The 15,402-nt window shown below is 42.2% G+C and overlaps 1 protein-coding gene across 4 annotated transcripts in view; it reads right to left on the bottom strand.

Moving 5' to 3' along the window:
* FAM149A (family with sequence similarity 149 member A) overlaps positions 1-15,402 on the bottom strand; it is a 56,312-nt gene that overhangs the window by 17,665 nt on the left and 23,245 nt on the right. Inside the window, exons 1-4 of one of the 4 annotated variants that reach the window (XM_014855769.3) lie at positions 8,921-9,381; positions 4,628-4,738; positions 4,215-4,353; positions 1,423-1,565 (exon numbers count right to left, since the gene is read on the bottom strand). In XM_014855769.3, the coding sequence (XP_014711255.3) occupies positions 1,423-1,508 (86 nt within the window). In that variant the 5' untranslated portion in view covers positions 1,509-1,565; positions 4,215-4,353; positions 4,628-4,738; positions 8,921-9,381. Of the gene's footprint in view, positions 1-1,422; positions 1,566-1,640; positions 1,777-4,214; positions 4,354-4,559; positions 4,739-8,920; positions 9,382-15,402 lie in introns of those variants that run through there. The other 3 variants (XM_070500000.1, XM_014855768.3, XM_070500001.1) reach the window with 3 other exon arrangements.

Below are 15,402 nucleotides of genomic sequence, written 5' to 3' on the forward strand. Positions count from 1 at the left end.
CAAAGTTCTCTGGCTCTCGAAGCGACTGATTCCATTTGTTTGATTTTGTAGGCAAGATAGAATAATCATAGTTACCTTGGTGGACTGACGAATGGCTTAGAGATAACATGTTGATTCGAACATCTACAGTAACGCCAGGCACACAGAAGTTCTCTATAAATGTCAACTAATACATATATATAATAAATAAAACTACATAAATATATATACTTGGCTTCTGTTCCTTGCAGTCGTTTTTTTTCTACCCTCCCCTCCTTCATTTTTGTCTTCACTATGTGAGACAACAGTGGCAGGAGCCGTCTGGGCTCCTAAGTTTTCAGTAAGCGCAGCATGCCTAGAAAAGTAAGCATCCACGATTAATATCTAGTGGACATATTATACTCTTTGTTTATCTATTTTTTTAAGGTGATGTTGATGGGTTTCTTTTTTCTTTTTTTTTCTTTGTTGTTGTTGTGGAAGATTGGCCCTGAGCTAACATCTGTTGCCAATCTTCCTCTTTTTTTCTTTTTCTCCCCAAAGGCCCAGTACACAGTTGTACATCCTAGTTGTAAGTCATTCTAGTTCTTCTATGTGGGATGCTGCCACAGCATGGCTTGGGTGGGTCCTCACCCAGGATCCGAACTGGCCAACCCCAGGCTGCCAAAGCGGAGCATGCGAACCTAACCACTCAGCCTTGGGGCTGGCCCCCCATATTATACTCTTTAAAGCAAGGGGCTTGTGAAGGACTGAAAAGAAAAAATTCAAACCCTACTTAGTTAAGATTTTTCTTAAAAAGTTACCTAGATGAGGTAACCAGAAGATGCATTGACATTTGTATGAGTTTTCTAGTTTATTCTCCCCAGATATAATATAGAGGGACTTCAGATAATTGAGATGGATTTTTTCCCCTAAGTAGGTCTGGCTGAGTGATTGAAGGAAGAAAAGCTTGCCTTTATAACCAATCTATATTCTTCATCTTTGACATAAAAAAAACCAATGGTCCCTCCTACATAAGGAATCTGGGTGAAATGGTAAGATTCCTCTATCCGATCATTCGGCAAATAGTTACCCTGTTCCCCTCCCCGCCCCCACCCCCCACCCCGCACGGTTCTCAGCACTGACGACAGATACATGTGCTCACATACTATCGAATGGGAAGGTCGTGGATTATTTCCACCCTTCTTGCATTTGTGACATACGTAATGCCTTTGTGAGAATGAGTGAGATTTGCTTCTCACAAATTAAAATGCACTCTAGTATTGGAATGTCTCGATATTTTCTCAGATACCATGTCAAAGGATACGATTTCTCAAAAAGGACACGTGTTCTGGATCCATATTTGGACTGGGCAATGCTCTCAGTCAAAATGGACTCGTTGTATTAAGTCAGGAGGGGGCAATGCCGCAAGCCGCTCCAGAGAATTCCTATGAACAACTTCCCTACCTGAGATGGAGGGACCTTCGTGCCCACTCGCTGCATTCAGCCAGGAGATTCTGAGTCTGAGGGCTCACTTTCCCTTCAAATAACATTTCCTCGACCTCCCAGAATAACTGCTGTACTTTCTGTGCGTTGGCTTTGTCAAACTCCTAAAAAAGAAATGCACGTTTAGTTACAAGACAAAAAGCTGTAGGAATATGGGCTTCATAATCAATGATACTTACAAACTTAAAGTACCGAATACATAGGAGGGAGTATGACATGATAACAAGAATGAAGACTTTGCGGTCAGACATATTGGTGCTCTGATTTTTACTCTTCTGATAAATTACATCCCACGCTGAGCCTCAGTTTCTTTAACTGTTAAATAGAGATAATTTCTACTACATGAGTTATGAGACTTGAGATTTTGCATAGATATAGACGCAGATATGAGTATACATATTGACACAAACCTTCATATGGAAACTAGAACACACACACCTATAAATCTATGCACACACACACATACATATAAATGTACACAAACATATGTTCCTCATATAATTTGGTGTGACACATCTAAGCACATCTGCAAAATACAAGCTATTTTTTTTTGGATGATGATGATACCACTGAAAAAGAAAACTACTGTTATAGAAAAGGTCATTCACCTTCTTTTAATCAATGAAGCAAAAAAAAAAATCTTGTTATCCTAAGAGGCACGGTTATTAGGGTGAAACCAGAGTATTAATTTTTCCTGTCTGGTCTTAGGAGTTCTTGGACTGGCACCACAGTGAGTTGTGGGTGAGAAAACATTCCAGCACGTATGTTCTCCGCGGTTGGAAGAACCGTCCTACGGCCCTCAGAGCCAATGAGGAGCACGCAAACATTACTCTGGGAGGACCAACACCATACAGGCAGCCTCCAAGGCAAGGGCACTGGTTATATTTCCTTTCTTGGGTGTGTGAACTTGAAATCTAACTCACAACTCAGACCGACAAAGTGCATATTCAGTCTGACACAGCTGATCCAAAGGGTCAATTCAGATGGATTTTCATAGACTTCTACAATATTCTCCGCGTTACTTCTTCCTTCAAACTGATAATAAACTGCATTTGTGGAGTGCAGAGGCGTTGAATTCTCTCTTTTAAAATGCAAATCAGCAGCAAACCAAGAATAATATTTGTCCTAGTAAGGGATTTGGGGGCTGGGGCGTAAAAGGGGGCTTACTTTCAATTTCCTCTCTTTTGCATTCTGTTGCTTTTGCAAATATTACCTCTCAAACAGTAAATAAAAGTTTTTCAGTGAAAATCAGTTGTAGGGTCTGGAGTAATTTAAATTGTCCAAATGGAAGTCGTAAGAGCCTCTCTGGATAGTGACATGAGGAGTGTACTGAAGGAATCCCAGAGCTTGGACAGTCCTGGCTGGCTGCTGACTCGCCATCTGCAGACTAATGAGGAGGGTGTGTGAGTGGGGGGGACAGGGAGTGGGCGTGAGGGTGGGGACTGGTCATCAGAAGTGAGAGTCACACTTTGTTTGCAAAAGTCTTGAGCGCTTCAGAGCTGACTCCCTCCCAGCCTCGCCTCCCACGCCCCTCTCCCTCCCACAGCTTTGAGAGTCACTGCCCGGAAACCAGCAGGGAAGTGGATCCACGCGAGTGTCAGGAGTGGGGAGCCGCTGCTAAAGAAAACCAGAACTCAAACAAGAAAAGAGCGGGGTCAGAACCCCGAAGGCACTGGAGTGGAGGGTTCTCCCCAGCCGAGGCTTCACAAAAGGCCGCCCTCTGATGGGCAGAGTGCCAAAGAAAAGCCTGAACTGTAGACAAAAAGCTCACCCTGCTGAAATCCCACCTCCAAAAAGGAGAAAAATAGGGTTAAAGTTAATAGCGTCCACCAAAGTTAGAAGGCGAAAGTAAAATATCTGACTTAGAATATTGGGGGGAATTCCTTAATCATGATGATTTTGGGTTTTTTTTGTTTTGTTTTGTTTTGTTTTGTTTTGCTGAGAAAGATTTACCCTGAGCTAACATCTGCTGCCAATCCTCCTCTTTTTGTATGCGGGCCACCACCACAGCATGGCCACTGACAGACGAGTGGTGTAGGTCAGTGCCAGGAAACCTGGCCCGGGTTGCTGAAGTGAAGTGAGAAGAACTTAACCACCAGGCCACTGGGGCTGGCCCTAATCATGGTGATTTTTTACAGTTTTTACGTTCCCAGTTTTTCTCTTATTCAAGTTCCTAATTGTCAGAGTCCATCCTGAATTTCTAGCCACGGATATGATATATAACATACAGAGGGGGAGGGTTGGAAAAAACAAAACTATCAATAGTTAAGACTCTAGGTTATGAGATTATGAGTGATTTTTTTTTTTTTCTTTTTAGGAAGATTAGCCCTGAGCTAACTGCTGCCAATCCTCCTCTTTCACTGAGGAAGACTGGCCCTGAGCTAACATCCATGCCCATCTTCCTCTACTTTATATGTAGGACGCCTAACCACAGCATGGCTTTTGCCAAGTGGTGCCATGTCCGCACCCGGGATCCGAACTGGGGAACCCTGGGTGGCTGAAGTGGAACGTGCGCACTTAACTGCTGCACCACTGGGCTGGCCCCATGAGTGATTTTTATTTTTCCTCATATTTTCTGTATTTTTAAGTCTTTACATGTGCCATGTAAATGCTTTGATATGTCTGTGTATATATATGTGTGTATTAGGTAATGATTTTAAAATTAGGAAAAAAGATTTTTTTTTAAAAGTAAGAAAGCAATCCTTCATTATAAATTGTAATCATAGGATTATCCAAAATATTCTGAGACATACATCATCTCTCCAAGAGTAAATGGAACTCCGCTCGGTAGATAGGCCAGTGGTAGAACTCTGTGTCCCAGACTCAGACCAAGAGCTGTGGGCTTCTGGGCGAGAGGTACTTCCACTGGATGAAAACGATGACAGGGAGTCACTGCAGGAACAAACGTGAGTAAGATAAATAACATTCCCAGGGAAGGGGCTATACTGGCAAGCGGCTTTACTTCTCTGAGCTGACTTCCTCTTTCTTTCTTTAAATAGATTTGTCAGTTTCACAGTACACGGATTTTAAAATATTTATGCAGTGTAACATTTCACTAAGCTAAAAATAAAACTGCTTTTTCCCTGCTAGAAACTCACAGCCAGTCACTGACTTTGCTTCCCGTCTCCCTTACAGGCATCCTCTGATTTCACAGGTTAATTCTCACCAGGTATATCTATCAATGGCTTTCTGCACATTTCTTGTAAAACGTGTAGGCAGAGAATCTTTGCTTTTCACAGCAAAACTGTGCTTTCCAGATCCTTCTGACAGTCCTTTCCTGAAAAATAAAATCAGATATGAACAGTTTCTCTAATGTAATAATATGCCTTTATTCATCAAGACTTTCCAAATTTCCCTTTGTATAAAGTTGCTCATCCCCTCCTGCCGTGTCTCCCTAAACACATATGCATGCCTGTACACACATGCGCACACACCACAAATCCTCAAGAAATTGAGGCCTAGGACCTTACCATTTTTATTTTCCTTAGACTCAACGTTGCTATTAACCTATATGCACCTTTGCATAAACTGGAAAAAAACAAACAACTTTTTGTGACTTAGCCAGATTGGTAAAACTTTGTCCAAACTCTGGACAGACACAGCCTCATCCCAAGACTCGGCAAGGAAAACATGAGCTGGACTCCAGGTCCCACTCGTCCCTTAGGCTTGCAAAAGGCAACCAGCCTTCCAGGGAAAAGTCAATAATTCTATGCTAATTCTGAAATACATCAAATTCTTTTGACTCACTAAACACATAAATAAAAGAAATGATTGAAACACACAAACAATAATTCACTTTAGTTTGGTGTTGCCGTTTGGGGTATAGCCTGATTTGTACAGAGTTTTAAAATACCAAAATTAATGGAAAACTAAAACAGAAGAAATCTTGATTTAAATAAGGTATTAAATGTTACTGGTGCAGCACAGTTAGTGTTAATCATTAAAATGCCCTTTCAATGAACCTCTTAAAACATTTACATCCCTCTAGTCAAAAATATCTTCCTCATGTTTAACAGTAAACAACTTGTACTCTTTTATAGAAATCACATTTTCCCACACAAATAACTTATATTTTATATTAACTGATGATACGGTCATGATTTAGAAAAACAAAAGTCAACTATCGATATTTCTAACAGGGAATCACTCTAGCATTTGTTAAAAAAAAAAAAATTGGGGACCAGCCCCATGGCCTAGTGATTAAGTTTGGCGTGCTCCACTTTGGTGGCCTGACTTTGGAACCCCGAGCCCAGACCTACACCACTTGTCAGCAGCCATATTGTGACAGCAACCCACATAAAAAATAGAGGAAGACTGGTACAGATGTCAGCTCAGGGCAAATCCTCCTCAAGCAAAAAGAGGAAGATTGGCAACAGATGTTAGCTCAGGGTGAATCTTCCTCAGCAAAAAAAGAAAGAAAGAAAGAAAGTTTGCATTCAATTAAAATTTCAACATTTGTATTTCTGAATGTAAACGGAGTTTTAAAAAATATTAATATGAGAGAATAAATTCTGCCCCTAGTTACAAACCTATAGTATTCTACAACAAAGGGAAATTTAACAACAAATTGATTACAATAAACAGAGGTTGGAAAGAACTTCTGCCTTCTACATATGTCTTATATGAGATAATAATAGAATTATATGATTTTTTCCCCTCCTATTGCTTATATGTCTTAAGTACAACCAAGTAATTCTAAAGATAAAGGTGTTAAAAAAGAGACCAAAGAAAAGAACTCAGGACAAGCTTTTATGCTAATAAACTGCTTAATCGTCAGCCCTGTGCAGTTGGTTTTAAAATTATCAATTACTTATAATTTACATATGACTCAATATACGACATAAAAGAGGCAATCAACTAAAAATTGCATCAAATAGATCTGCTTTGAACATTAAGAAACATATCCTGGTATATGCGTTAATTTGCTTGTTATTGAGAAATCATTTTAAACTTCAGGGTGGTGAATCGAAGAAAAATTGTTCCTTGTAAAATCTACCTAATAATAATGGTGGACTAGAATCTTGCTCTGCCACCGAGAGCTGTGTGCTTTGAGGAAGTCACTTTTCGTTTGCTGGACTCGTGACAACCCACATCTGTAGAACAGAGCCAATCCTGTTAACTCTTTTGTACAGTGGTTGTGAGCCTTAAATTAGATCGAGTGTGTAAGGTGTCTAGGTAATCAGTGGATAAACCAGGTTGATCTTGCTCGGTGCTGTTACTGTTACCATGTGTTACTTGATGAAAACCCTGTGTTCTTATTTCTTTATACCTCCCAAAGCATTTTGGATTATATAGTTCTCTTTTGGTACTTCGGCTTTTTATTGTGAAGATCTTGACACTTTACTAATTTTTTAATTTGTAGCACCTAAAACAACGCCTGTCACATAAAGACGGTCTGTGTTTGTTGAATCAATCAACAGGCAAAGATAAATTAACGACTTAAACGAAAAACATGTGTTTGGTCTATAATTATTCTGAATGTTCATGCTTAATACAAAAGGCTACATCATGACCAGACACAAAAATATTTTCCAAATTCTTACAAAGAAAACAGTTCAGTGGTTACCAGGGGAAGGGGGCGGGGGGTGGGCACAGGGGGTGAAGGGGAGCACTTATGCGGTGACAGACAAGAAATAATTTGCAAGTGAAATTTCACAATGATGTAAATAAACTATTATGAACTCAAATAAAAAACTATAAAAATATATATTCTCCAAATTCTAGATTTTTCTGGAGAATTTTTTGTCCTTTAGAAAGAAAGTTCACAGCTCTTAGAGTAGCTGCTATCTCCAGAAATGACTTTAACAACCAAACGGAGCTTCTGTTCCACTCATTTCCACTTTTGTGGCTTCTAGCTCCTCCTCTGCCTTTCCTGCAACCTGAAAACTGAAGTCACTAATCAGATCCTTGCCAATCTGTTTTGTTTTCAGTGAACAATAATTTCTTCCTCCAGAAAATGCACCCTTTTCCTGAGGGAGGCGGAGGAAGTCTTTTCAAACTAAAAAGAAAATTTACAAAGTGGAAGAATGAATTCCTCTCTCCACATCGCATCACATCCTTGCCAAGATCAGCATGCCTGCTCACTCTGCAGGGTAGCTGAGGACAGGAGGTCTTGACCATCAGGGATGGTGGGGCGATTATTACAAAGTGGATGCCTTGAAACACCATCTACGACCATACCACTCCTCCAACTTTTTTCTCCTCTGCTTTTCCCTGCCTCCTCTCCTTAAAGTCTATTTCTGTGGAAGTTCTCGAACTTCAGAGTTCAGTGTAATAACATACATTTGACCACAAAATTCAAAAGAATTCTGCAGAAGAATTTGAGCCCATTAACTCAATGACTGCCCAAGGTCATGAAGAAGGTAGGGATGCAGCTGGTCCCAGGACCCAGGCCACCTGACCTGCATGTCTCTCCAGGAACCTCGAGTTACTGACATTGCAAAGTAAAATAGAATTTATAAAATTTGCCTTTTCTTTTTTCTTTTTATGTTTTGTTTTGAGTCTTCGGTTTCTCTGTCCTCTAACCATGCACTGTACTGTTATTTCATGCAAAATATTGAACATCTTTAATTCCCTGTAAACTACCAACTTCTAGGTAACCTCTATAGTCTAAGGAAGAGTACACAACTTATGGGATGTGTCCTATAAATATTTTTAAATATTTAAAACTTGAAAGTTGTGGAATGTCTATTAAGCTTTTATTACATAAAACATAGACATATAACATTTTTGCACTAGTTCCTGTCTATACTGCTTAAATTTTAGAGATGATAAAATACTGCTAGTCGGTACATTTAAGGCTGTTCATTTGGGGACAGGACCTAGGTTTTGGGGTAGACAAGCGCAACCACTGCACTATATCGCACTAATTTGTTGGTGCAGCAAAGTTCAGGCTGAGTCCCAATCCCGGAGCGTCACTCCAGCCCAGTCATCAAGGAAATGACTCGATTCTCTTTCTACGTTTTAAAAGTCGCCTCGTGATAACCCATCAACCACTGCCACCTTGCCCTGCAGAAATTCAGTTATTATACAGGGATTGAAGCTTTCAACACTTTGTATTTCCACTTAAGAGGGTGGTCTGAAATGAACACTGTATTCTGAATGAGTTGAAACGCTGGATGGTTTTCTGGGTGGACTGGCCATCACGAAGCTGCTCCTCCCATAAGACACTCACGCCGCCCCGGCTTAACATAAGGAGACCCAAGAAGCTCCCGTGGCTTTCTCGTCTCTGGGGACTGATGGAGAAGTCATCGCAGATGCGACGAACGCTTCTCAGACCAAGGGAGCAACTTCGCCTGGGAAGGTCTGACGATGTCAGCAGGAGCGATTTCATGAATGGACGCAAGGAAACAGACCGGAGGGAATCCGGCTCCGCAAGCAGGGAAAAATCACGCGCATGGCACAAAACGATGACACCACAGAAAGTTCATCCCGCCTCCCTTCCCAGATCGAGACTTACCCAATCACGATCAGCCCCAGGCCTGGGCTCGCGTCCCCCTGGCCGGGCCCAGCGCCTCGAGGCCTGGGCGCCGCCGGGTGCGGTCCCCCGGGGCACGTCCCTTGCAGGCGACTGCCGGCCCGGCGCCCCCGCGCCCCGGAGCCCGCGGCCCCGCGCCCGCCCAGCCCTGCGCCCCCCGCCGCTAGTCCTGCGCGTGCGGCCGCGGCGCGCCCGGCACCCGCGAGCCCGCAGCGGCGCGGCCAGGGGCTCTCCCGGCCGCGTCTACGCGGCCCATGGGCGCGGCTGTACGCGGGGAACCCCGGGCTGCTCCCCGCTCCGGATCCGCTCGCCCCACCGGGGCCAGATCCCCGCGCACGCCTTTCCCTGCCTCTCCCCTGCCGCCGCGCCCTTTGGAGGCATCCCCTCTTCCCAAGGCTGGCCGGGCACCCCGCCCTGCCTGCCCTCCCCCTGCCCTCTGACCGCGGCCCGCCTTCCCAGGAACCCGACTCCGGAAAAGCACGCAGTCCCCCCTTCCTGTGGCCAAAGCCAGATTTCCTAATCCCGTGACCTGAGCTTTGGCTACAGGCCACTGGGCCTCCTGGCACCCGCCCTGCCGCCCTCTCTGCGCCTCCAGCGCGCGCGGGTCTGGTCTTTCCACTCCTTCCCTGGGGTCTGTCTGTCTGGGCGGCGGGGTCTGTCCAGACAGGTGTTTGCTGTCCTTAATTCTTCTACATAGAATTTTAATTAACAGAAAGAGCCCAGAACTACAGCAGGATTTCACCTGCCCGCCTTCGCCCATCAAACGGGGCGGGGGGGCGGGGGAGGTAGGCAGAGAGAGGTTTAAAAACATTGAAGTCTCAGACCTGGGAAATGGCAGCTGCTAATCTGATTAACAGGAAGTCTAGGTCTAATTACGCAGCAAAGGTTGATTTCCTTTCATGGCATGGCTCTCCATCTTCAAATACACAGATGCTTTATCTCATGCAGTCCAATAACTTCTCTACAAACCAGACAGCGTATCTTCACTTTGGTTTATTCATGTATGCTTATTTCAATTTTGGAGTCACAATTATACGAGGACCAGAGTCATTGTGAGACAGCAAAATTACCAAGCCACCATTTTCATAAACTAAAAGAAATGAGTTGGCGGAAGTGAAATATGTTTTCCAGGCAAGGTGTCAAAGGATGGTCACTACATATGGCATGCCTTTGCCTACTAAAAGATTTTTAATAATTACAATTTAAAAAGTGGATGTGGTTACTCTTTCTAACCCTGGCCTGCATATCCATTCTCCTCTGAGATCTGAGGCCAGCTAAGCCTGAACCCGGACAGACATGCCTGCCTGTGACTCCTGCTCAGTCTCCCGCATTTACACAGTAAACCATGTCTGTTCGGGTTATTAGTGAAAAATTCAGTCTATTTATTTTGAATCTGACTTTTAATGGACAACCTTAAGCTGATGATAAGAAACCACTGCCAACAACAAAACAATAATCCATTTCTTGAACCAAGGATACCAGGAGCCTCACCACGTTTACAAATAATCAGTTTTAAAATGGTAAGTGGTTATAAATTCTAAAATGAATGAGACTTTAAATCCTGATACATGTGTGTATGTGTGGGGACATGTGTTTGCATATATACGTGTATATGTTCGTGTGTGTCTGTATGCGGGGTGTGTGCATATATATATACTAATATATATGTAAAGGGAACCATGACAGGGAAACAAAAGAAAGAAAGAAAAATGTTATGATCCAAATATCTGCTAGTTGCTTTATATAGATGTTACTTTGTTTAATTTTTTAACACCCATGTTAGGTAAATGCTGTTATCCAATTTTACTGATGAAACAAGGAAGGCAGAGACCTTAAGTAACATGTTCAAGGTCACTCATCAACTCATCAGCGTGTGTGTGTGTGTGTGTGTGTGTGTGTCTCCCAGGTTTCTATTACTGCATAACAAACCACGCCAAATTTAGTGGATTAAAACAGCAGACCTTTTGATATGTTCACAATCCACAGAATTCAGGGATTCCAGCAGGATTGGGCTGGGTGGTTCTTCGGCTCCATGTGGCATTGACTGGGGTTACTTGGTGATATACAGCTGGCCACTGGGCTGATCTGCAGGGTCCAAGAAGGCTTCACTCATGTATTAGCTCCTTGGGGTAGAAGGATGGCTGGAAAGCTGGGCACAGCTGGGCCCCCCTCCCATATGGTCCTAAGACCTTCCCAAGCAGTCTCTCCAGCAGGTGGTCAGAATGCCTCCATGGCAGCTCAGGGCTCCAAGAAACCAAGACAGAAGCTGTCCGCTCTATGAAAGGCTGGCCTGGAATGTGCATAGTGTCACTTCCACTGTGCTCTGTTATCAAAGCAGTCACAGATTCAAAGAGATGGAAAATAGAACCCACCTCTGGACGGGAAGAATGTCAAAGAATTGGCAGACGTCTTTACTCTGCCATAATCCACGTTGTGGCCACACATTATTTACACTCCTTTCACACGCACAGTATACTCAGGCCTCTCAAGGATCCCCTAAAATTTCATCCTCTCAACTACATCCAGGTGAGGATGAGGAAACTCCTCCTTGGGGGCATTTCCTCTGGACCTGAAGACCTACGAACTAAAAGACAAGCCAACAACCTCCCACACATCCAACAGACAATAGTGAGACAGAGACGGATAAGGGCAGTTGACACTCCTGTTGGAAAGGAGGGGCAGTGGGAGGCACAGCCGTCACTGGTCCACGGCTGTTTGAACCCCAAGAAGGCTCATGTTTCCAGTTCCTTGATTAGGACCCACTTCTGCTCTCTGGCTTCTTCCCAGCTCTCAGGTCTCCCTTCTGGGCTCTTGCTTCCACCCTCTGAAGTCATCCTCATGAGTACGAAATGGCCAAGGTTTGCCAGTGAATAGGCTCTCAGCCTGCCTCCTTCCAGAAAAGGGTGAGAGGGGAGGAAAAAAAGTCTGTGACCCCTCTAGACCCAGCTGGAAGTCCTTCCACCACTCTGCCAATATAATCCTCTTATACAAATGTTGTGTTTTTCTTTGGATTTTACTGGAGTTCACTCCATTAGCCATAAGCCACAGTGACCTTTCTTTTGGGGACAGGTCCTTGGGGCACCTGTGAGGCTGCTGTGGGACAACAGCCTTAAGCCCCTAAATCTTCCTGAGGTTTTAATAAGCCGACCCTTTGGTTTCACATTTACCCCTGCCCAGGATTCCATCTTTGCATGGAAGCCATTTCTTAGTTTTACCCAGAGAGACTATGATGTTGAAACAGTTTTATTTTCAAACCCAGCAAGTCTGGACTCTTTTCTATTTCATATGAATTCTTGAAAACTGGAAAGTTTTTAATTAATTAATTAAATTTTTTTTTATTGAGGTAACATTGGTTTATAACATATAAATTTCAGGTGTACATCATTATATTTCAATTTCTGTGTAGATCACATCATGTTCACCACCCAAAGATGAATTACCATCCATCCCCACACACACGTGCGAATCACCCCTTTTGCCCTGCTCCCTACTCCCCTCCCCTCTGTACCCACCAATCTAATCTCTGAATCTATATGTTTGTTTGTTTGTTGTTGTTTTTATCTTCTATTTATGAGTGAGATCATACTGTATTTGACTTTGTTGCTCTGACTTATTTCATTTAGCATAATACCCTCAAGATCCATCTATGTTATTGCAAATGGCAAGATTTCATCTTTTTTATGGCTGAGTAGTATTCCGTTGCATATATATACCACATCTTCTTTATCCATCATGGACAGTTCTTTCTTTAGTTCATCTCTCTCTTCTCTTAAATTTCAAAACCTAGAGCAATATTGCTTACTTGAAGATTAAAGTTAGAAAATCTTCTCATTGGATTGGTCTAGAGCAGTGTTCTCCAGTAGAAACGTAATGTGAGTTACATGCATAATTTTGTTTTCTACTATCCACATTAATAAAGTTAAAAGAAACAGGTGAAATTAATTTTAACAATTTATTTTCTTTAATCTATCAAAAATATTATCATTTCAACATGTAACCAATATAAAAAATTATTAATGAGATATTTTAAATTCTTTTTTTGGTATTGTCTTTGAAATCCAGTGTGCATTTTACACTTACAGCAGATCTCAATTTGGACTAGCCACATTGCAACTGCTCATTCACTACATGTGGCTAGTGGCCTATGTGCTAGACAGTAGCTCCAGATTATAAAATCCTTTGACTTTTATGTTTAACATCATTTAAACGTTTTAAGACTCTATCCTTCTTAGCCAAGCCTGAAGTTGCATATTACATATGCAAGATATATATACAAATACATACATATATACACACACACACATTCTCTTCCCTCTCTCTATATGTATATATTCTTTTCTAAATACACACTTATTCCAAGTAGTGATCATGAACATCAACAATACACAGATAAATGCTTATCTGCATATCAGAACCAAACTACTGATCTTGTCAGTTTATCCTTGAAGACACATTGAAATTTATATAGCCATACAAATGAAATTTTTTTCAAAAAAAATGAATTAAAAACGTTCTACATTTGAATATGATTAATAAAAGAAAAATATTTTTCTTAGCGTCATTTGTAAATAAGGATAATAGGACCTGCCTTAGCCTACTTTGGAGAATTCATTAGGATGAAATGAAATTGTGCATGGGATCGCCCTCTGAAAATCTATTAGTAATGTAAAAACATATCAGAAGTTATCAGCAAGATTTAACTTGCCTAAAAATGGACCCAACTTCAAATTCCAGCTCTGCCTTGCTCTAGTAATGCAATCCTGAGCTGGTAACTTAATTCTCTGAGCATAAATGGTCAAAAACAATTCTAATATTATTATCTTCCTTGTAGACTTGTGTGAATTAGAGGTGATTTTTGGAAAGTGCCTGTAGATGCATAACCAATTTTAACTTAAATTATTCCCCCTTTCAAACATTCCTCCTTTTAAAACATTGAGTTACTTAAACTGAGAGGTTTTTTTAAAAGATTGAGTGAAGAATTCACCAGTGTTCATTTTATTATTATGCATCATAATATATAAAGGTTACACAGAATCTTTTATATTTACCCAATACAGGCGTCCTTCCTTTGCACAAGTATCATGTAAACTGAAACTTCTGTGTATCAAACCTGTGTCCTTGCTTTGCAAATATACACATATACACACGTATTTCCTGTCTCTGCCACAGAGCTGTCCCCAGTAGCAATGCACACACCTAGCACCTAGATACTGGTTTCTAAAACCATTCTCCAAAAAGCAAACTAGGGCTCTTTGGAGAAATGGATGATTCTGGGGCTAGGACAGGGAAAATATAAGATGTACTTGGAGCATCTTGTAGTGGCAGAAAAAGAGAAAGTGCTCAAAAAAACCCCACAAAAGAATGGGGCTTGTCAAAGGGACACAGGAGCCAACCTGAAAAAGCCTCGAATCGCCAAAGCTGGAACAATGTGAGTAACAAAATAAATAAGGTGTGCCAGACGCCGTCCTGCAACTGCTGCAGCCCAGTGACACAGTCGGAGCACACGAAGCATGGGAATTGCAAAGCAACCCCTGCAGGAACGGCCGAGGGTCCCCCTTGCTCAATCTGCTGTTACTAGTTGCTGCATTGGCTCTCTTCATGACGCTTGGGCTTACCCAGGGGAATCTGCTGGGAAAGGTGAATCCCACTGTAATAGATAAGACCCTCTTCTGACTAACACTCCTTCAACATCCCCAGGGCCCTGCCGAAGAAAGAGGGTTAAAGGGTCAGATGTCTCAGTGTGGGAGTTATATAAGAGGATGTGGGGACCTGTACGTGCCTGGTCTAAACGTACCTTGGCTCACCTTTGCCCCAAGGCTTGTTCCGTCCTCCAACATAACCCGAGTCTCGCCCCCTGCAAAGAATTCTGTAGAGATCTATAAATATTAACTGCACTTACCCAGAAAATGAAAAGAACAGCTCTTTCCCAAGACTGAATAAAGGAAATAACCTTTAAAAACTGCTGACGACCCAAATAAATTAAGGAAGTAAAATGATATCATGGGGAAAAATCAAGCTACTTCAGGGGAGAAAATAAATGTATCCCAGACGCTTATGTAACCCTTAAAATATATATAAACACACACTTGACAATAAAGACTTCAGACTTGCTTCCACCAACTTGGTGTGCAGTCTCATTCCCTTCGCCGACGCCGTTCATCCCTCAGGAACCTGGACTCTCTTGGAGCTGGACTCCGACAAAGGGGGTATTGAATTATAATCGAAAGAACAAAAATAAATATCTGTGAGTCCATACTGATATAAATGAATGAACAAATAAATGGGGGGAAAGAGTTGAATCTCCCACAGAAGAATTCTAAATGCATTATGTACATGCTCCCAATCCAGGAGGTAGAGCTTAAACCCCACTTTCCCCATCCCTGAGTGTGGGCTTGATCCCAAAGAGCACACTATGGCAAGGGGAAAAAATAACTACAGGGGAAAAGCCTGACACGCACTCCCTC

This window comes from Equus asinus, chromosome 27 (assembly GCF_041296235.1).
Source record: "Equus asinus isolate D_3611 breed Donkey chromosome 27, EquAss-T2T_v2, whole genome shotgun sequence".
Lineage (NCBI taxonomy): Eukaryota > Metazoa > Chordata > Mammalia > Perissodactyla > Equidae > Equus > Equus asinus.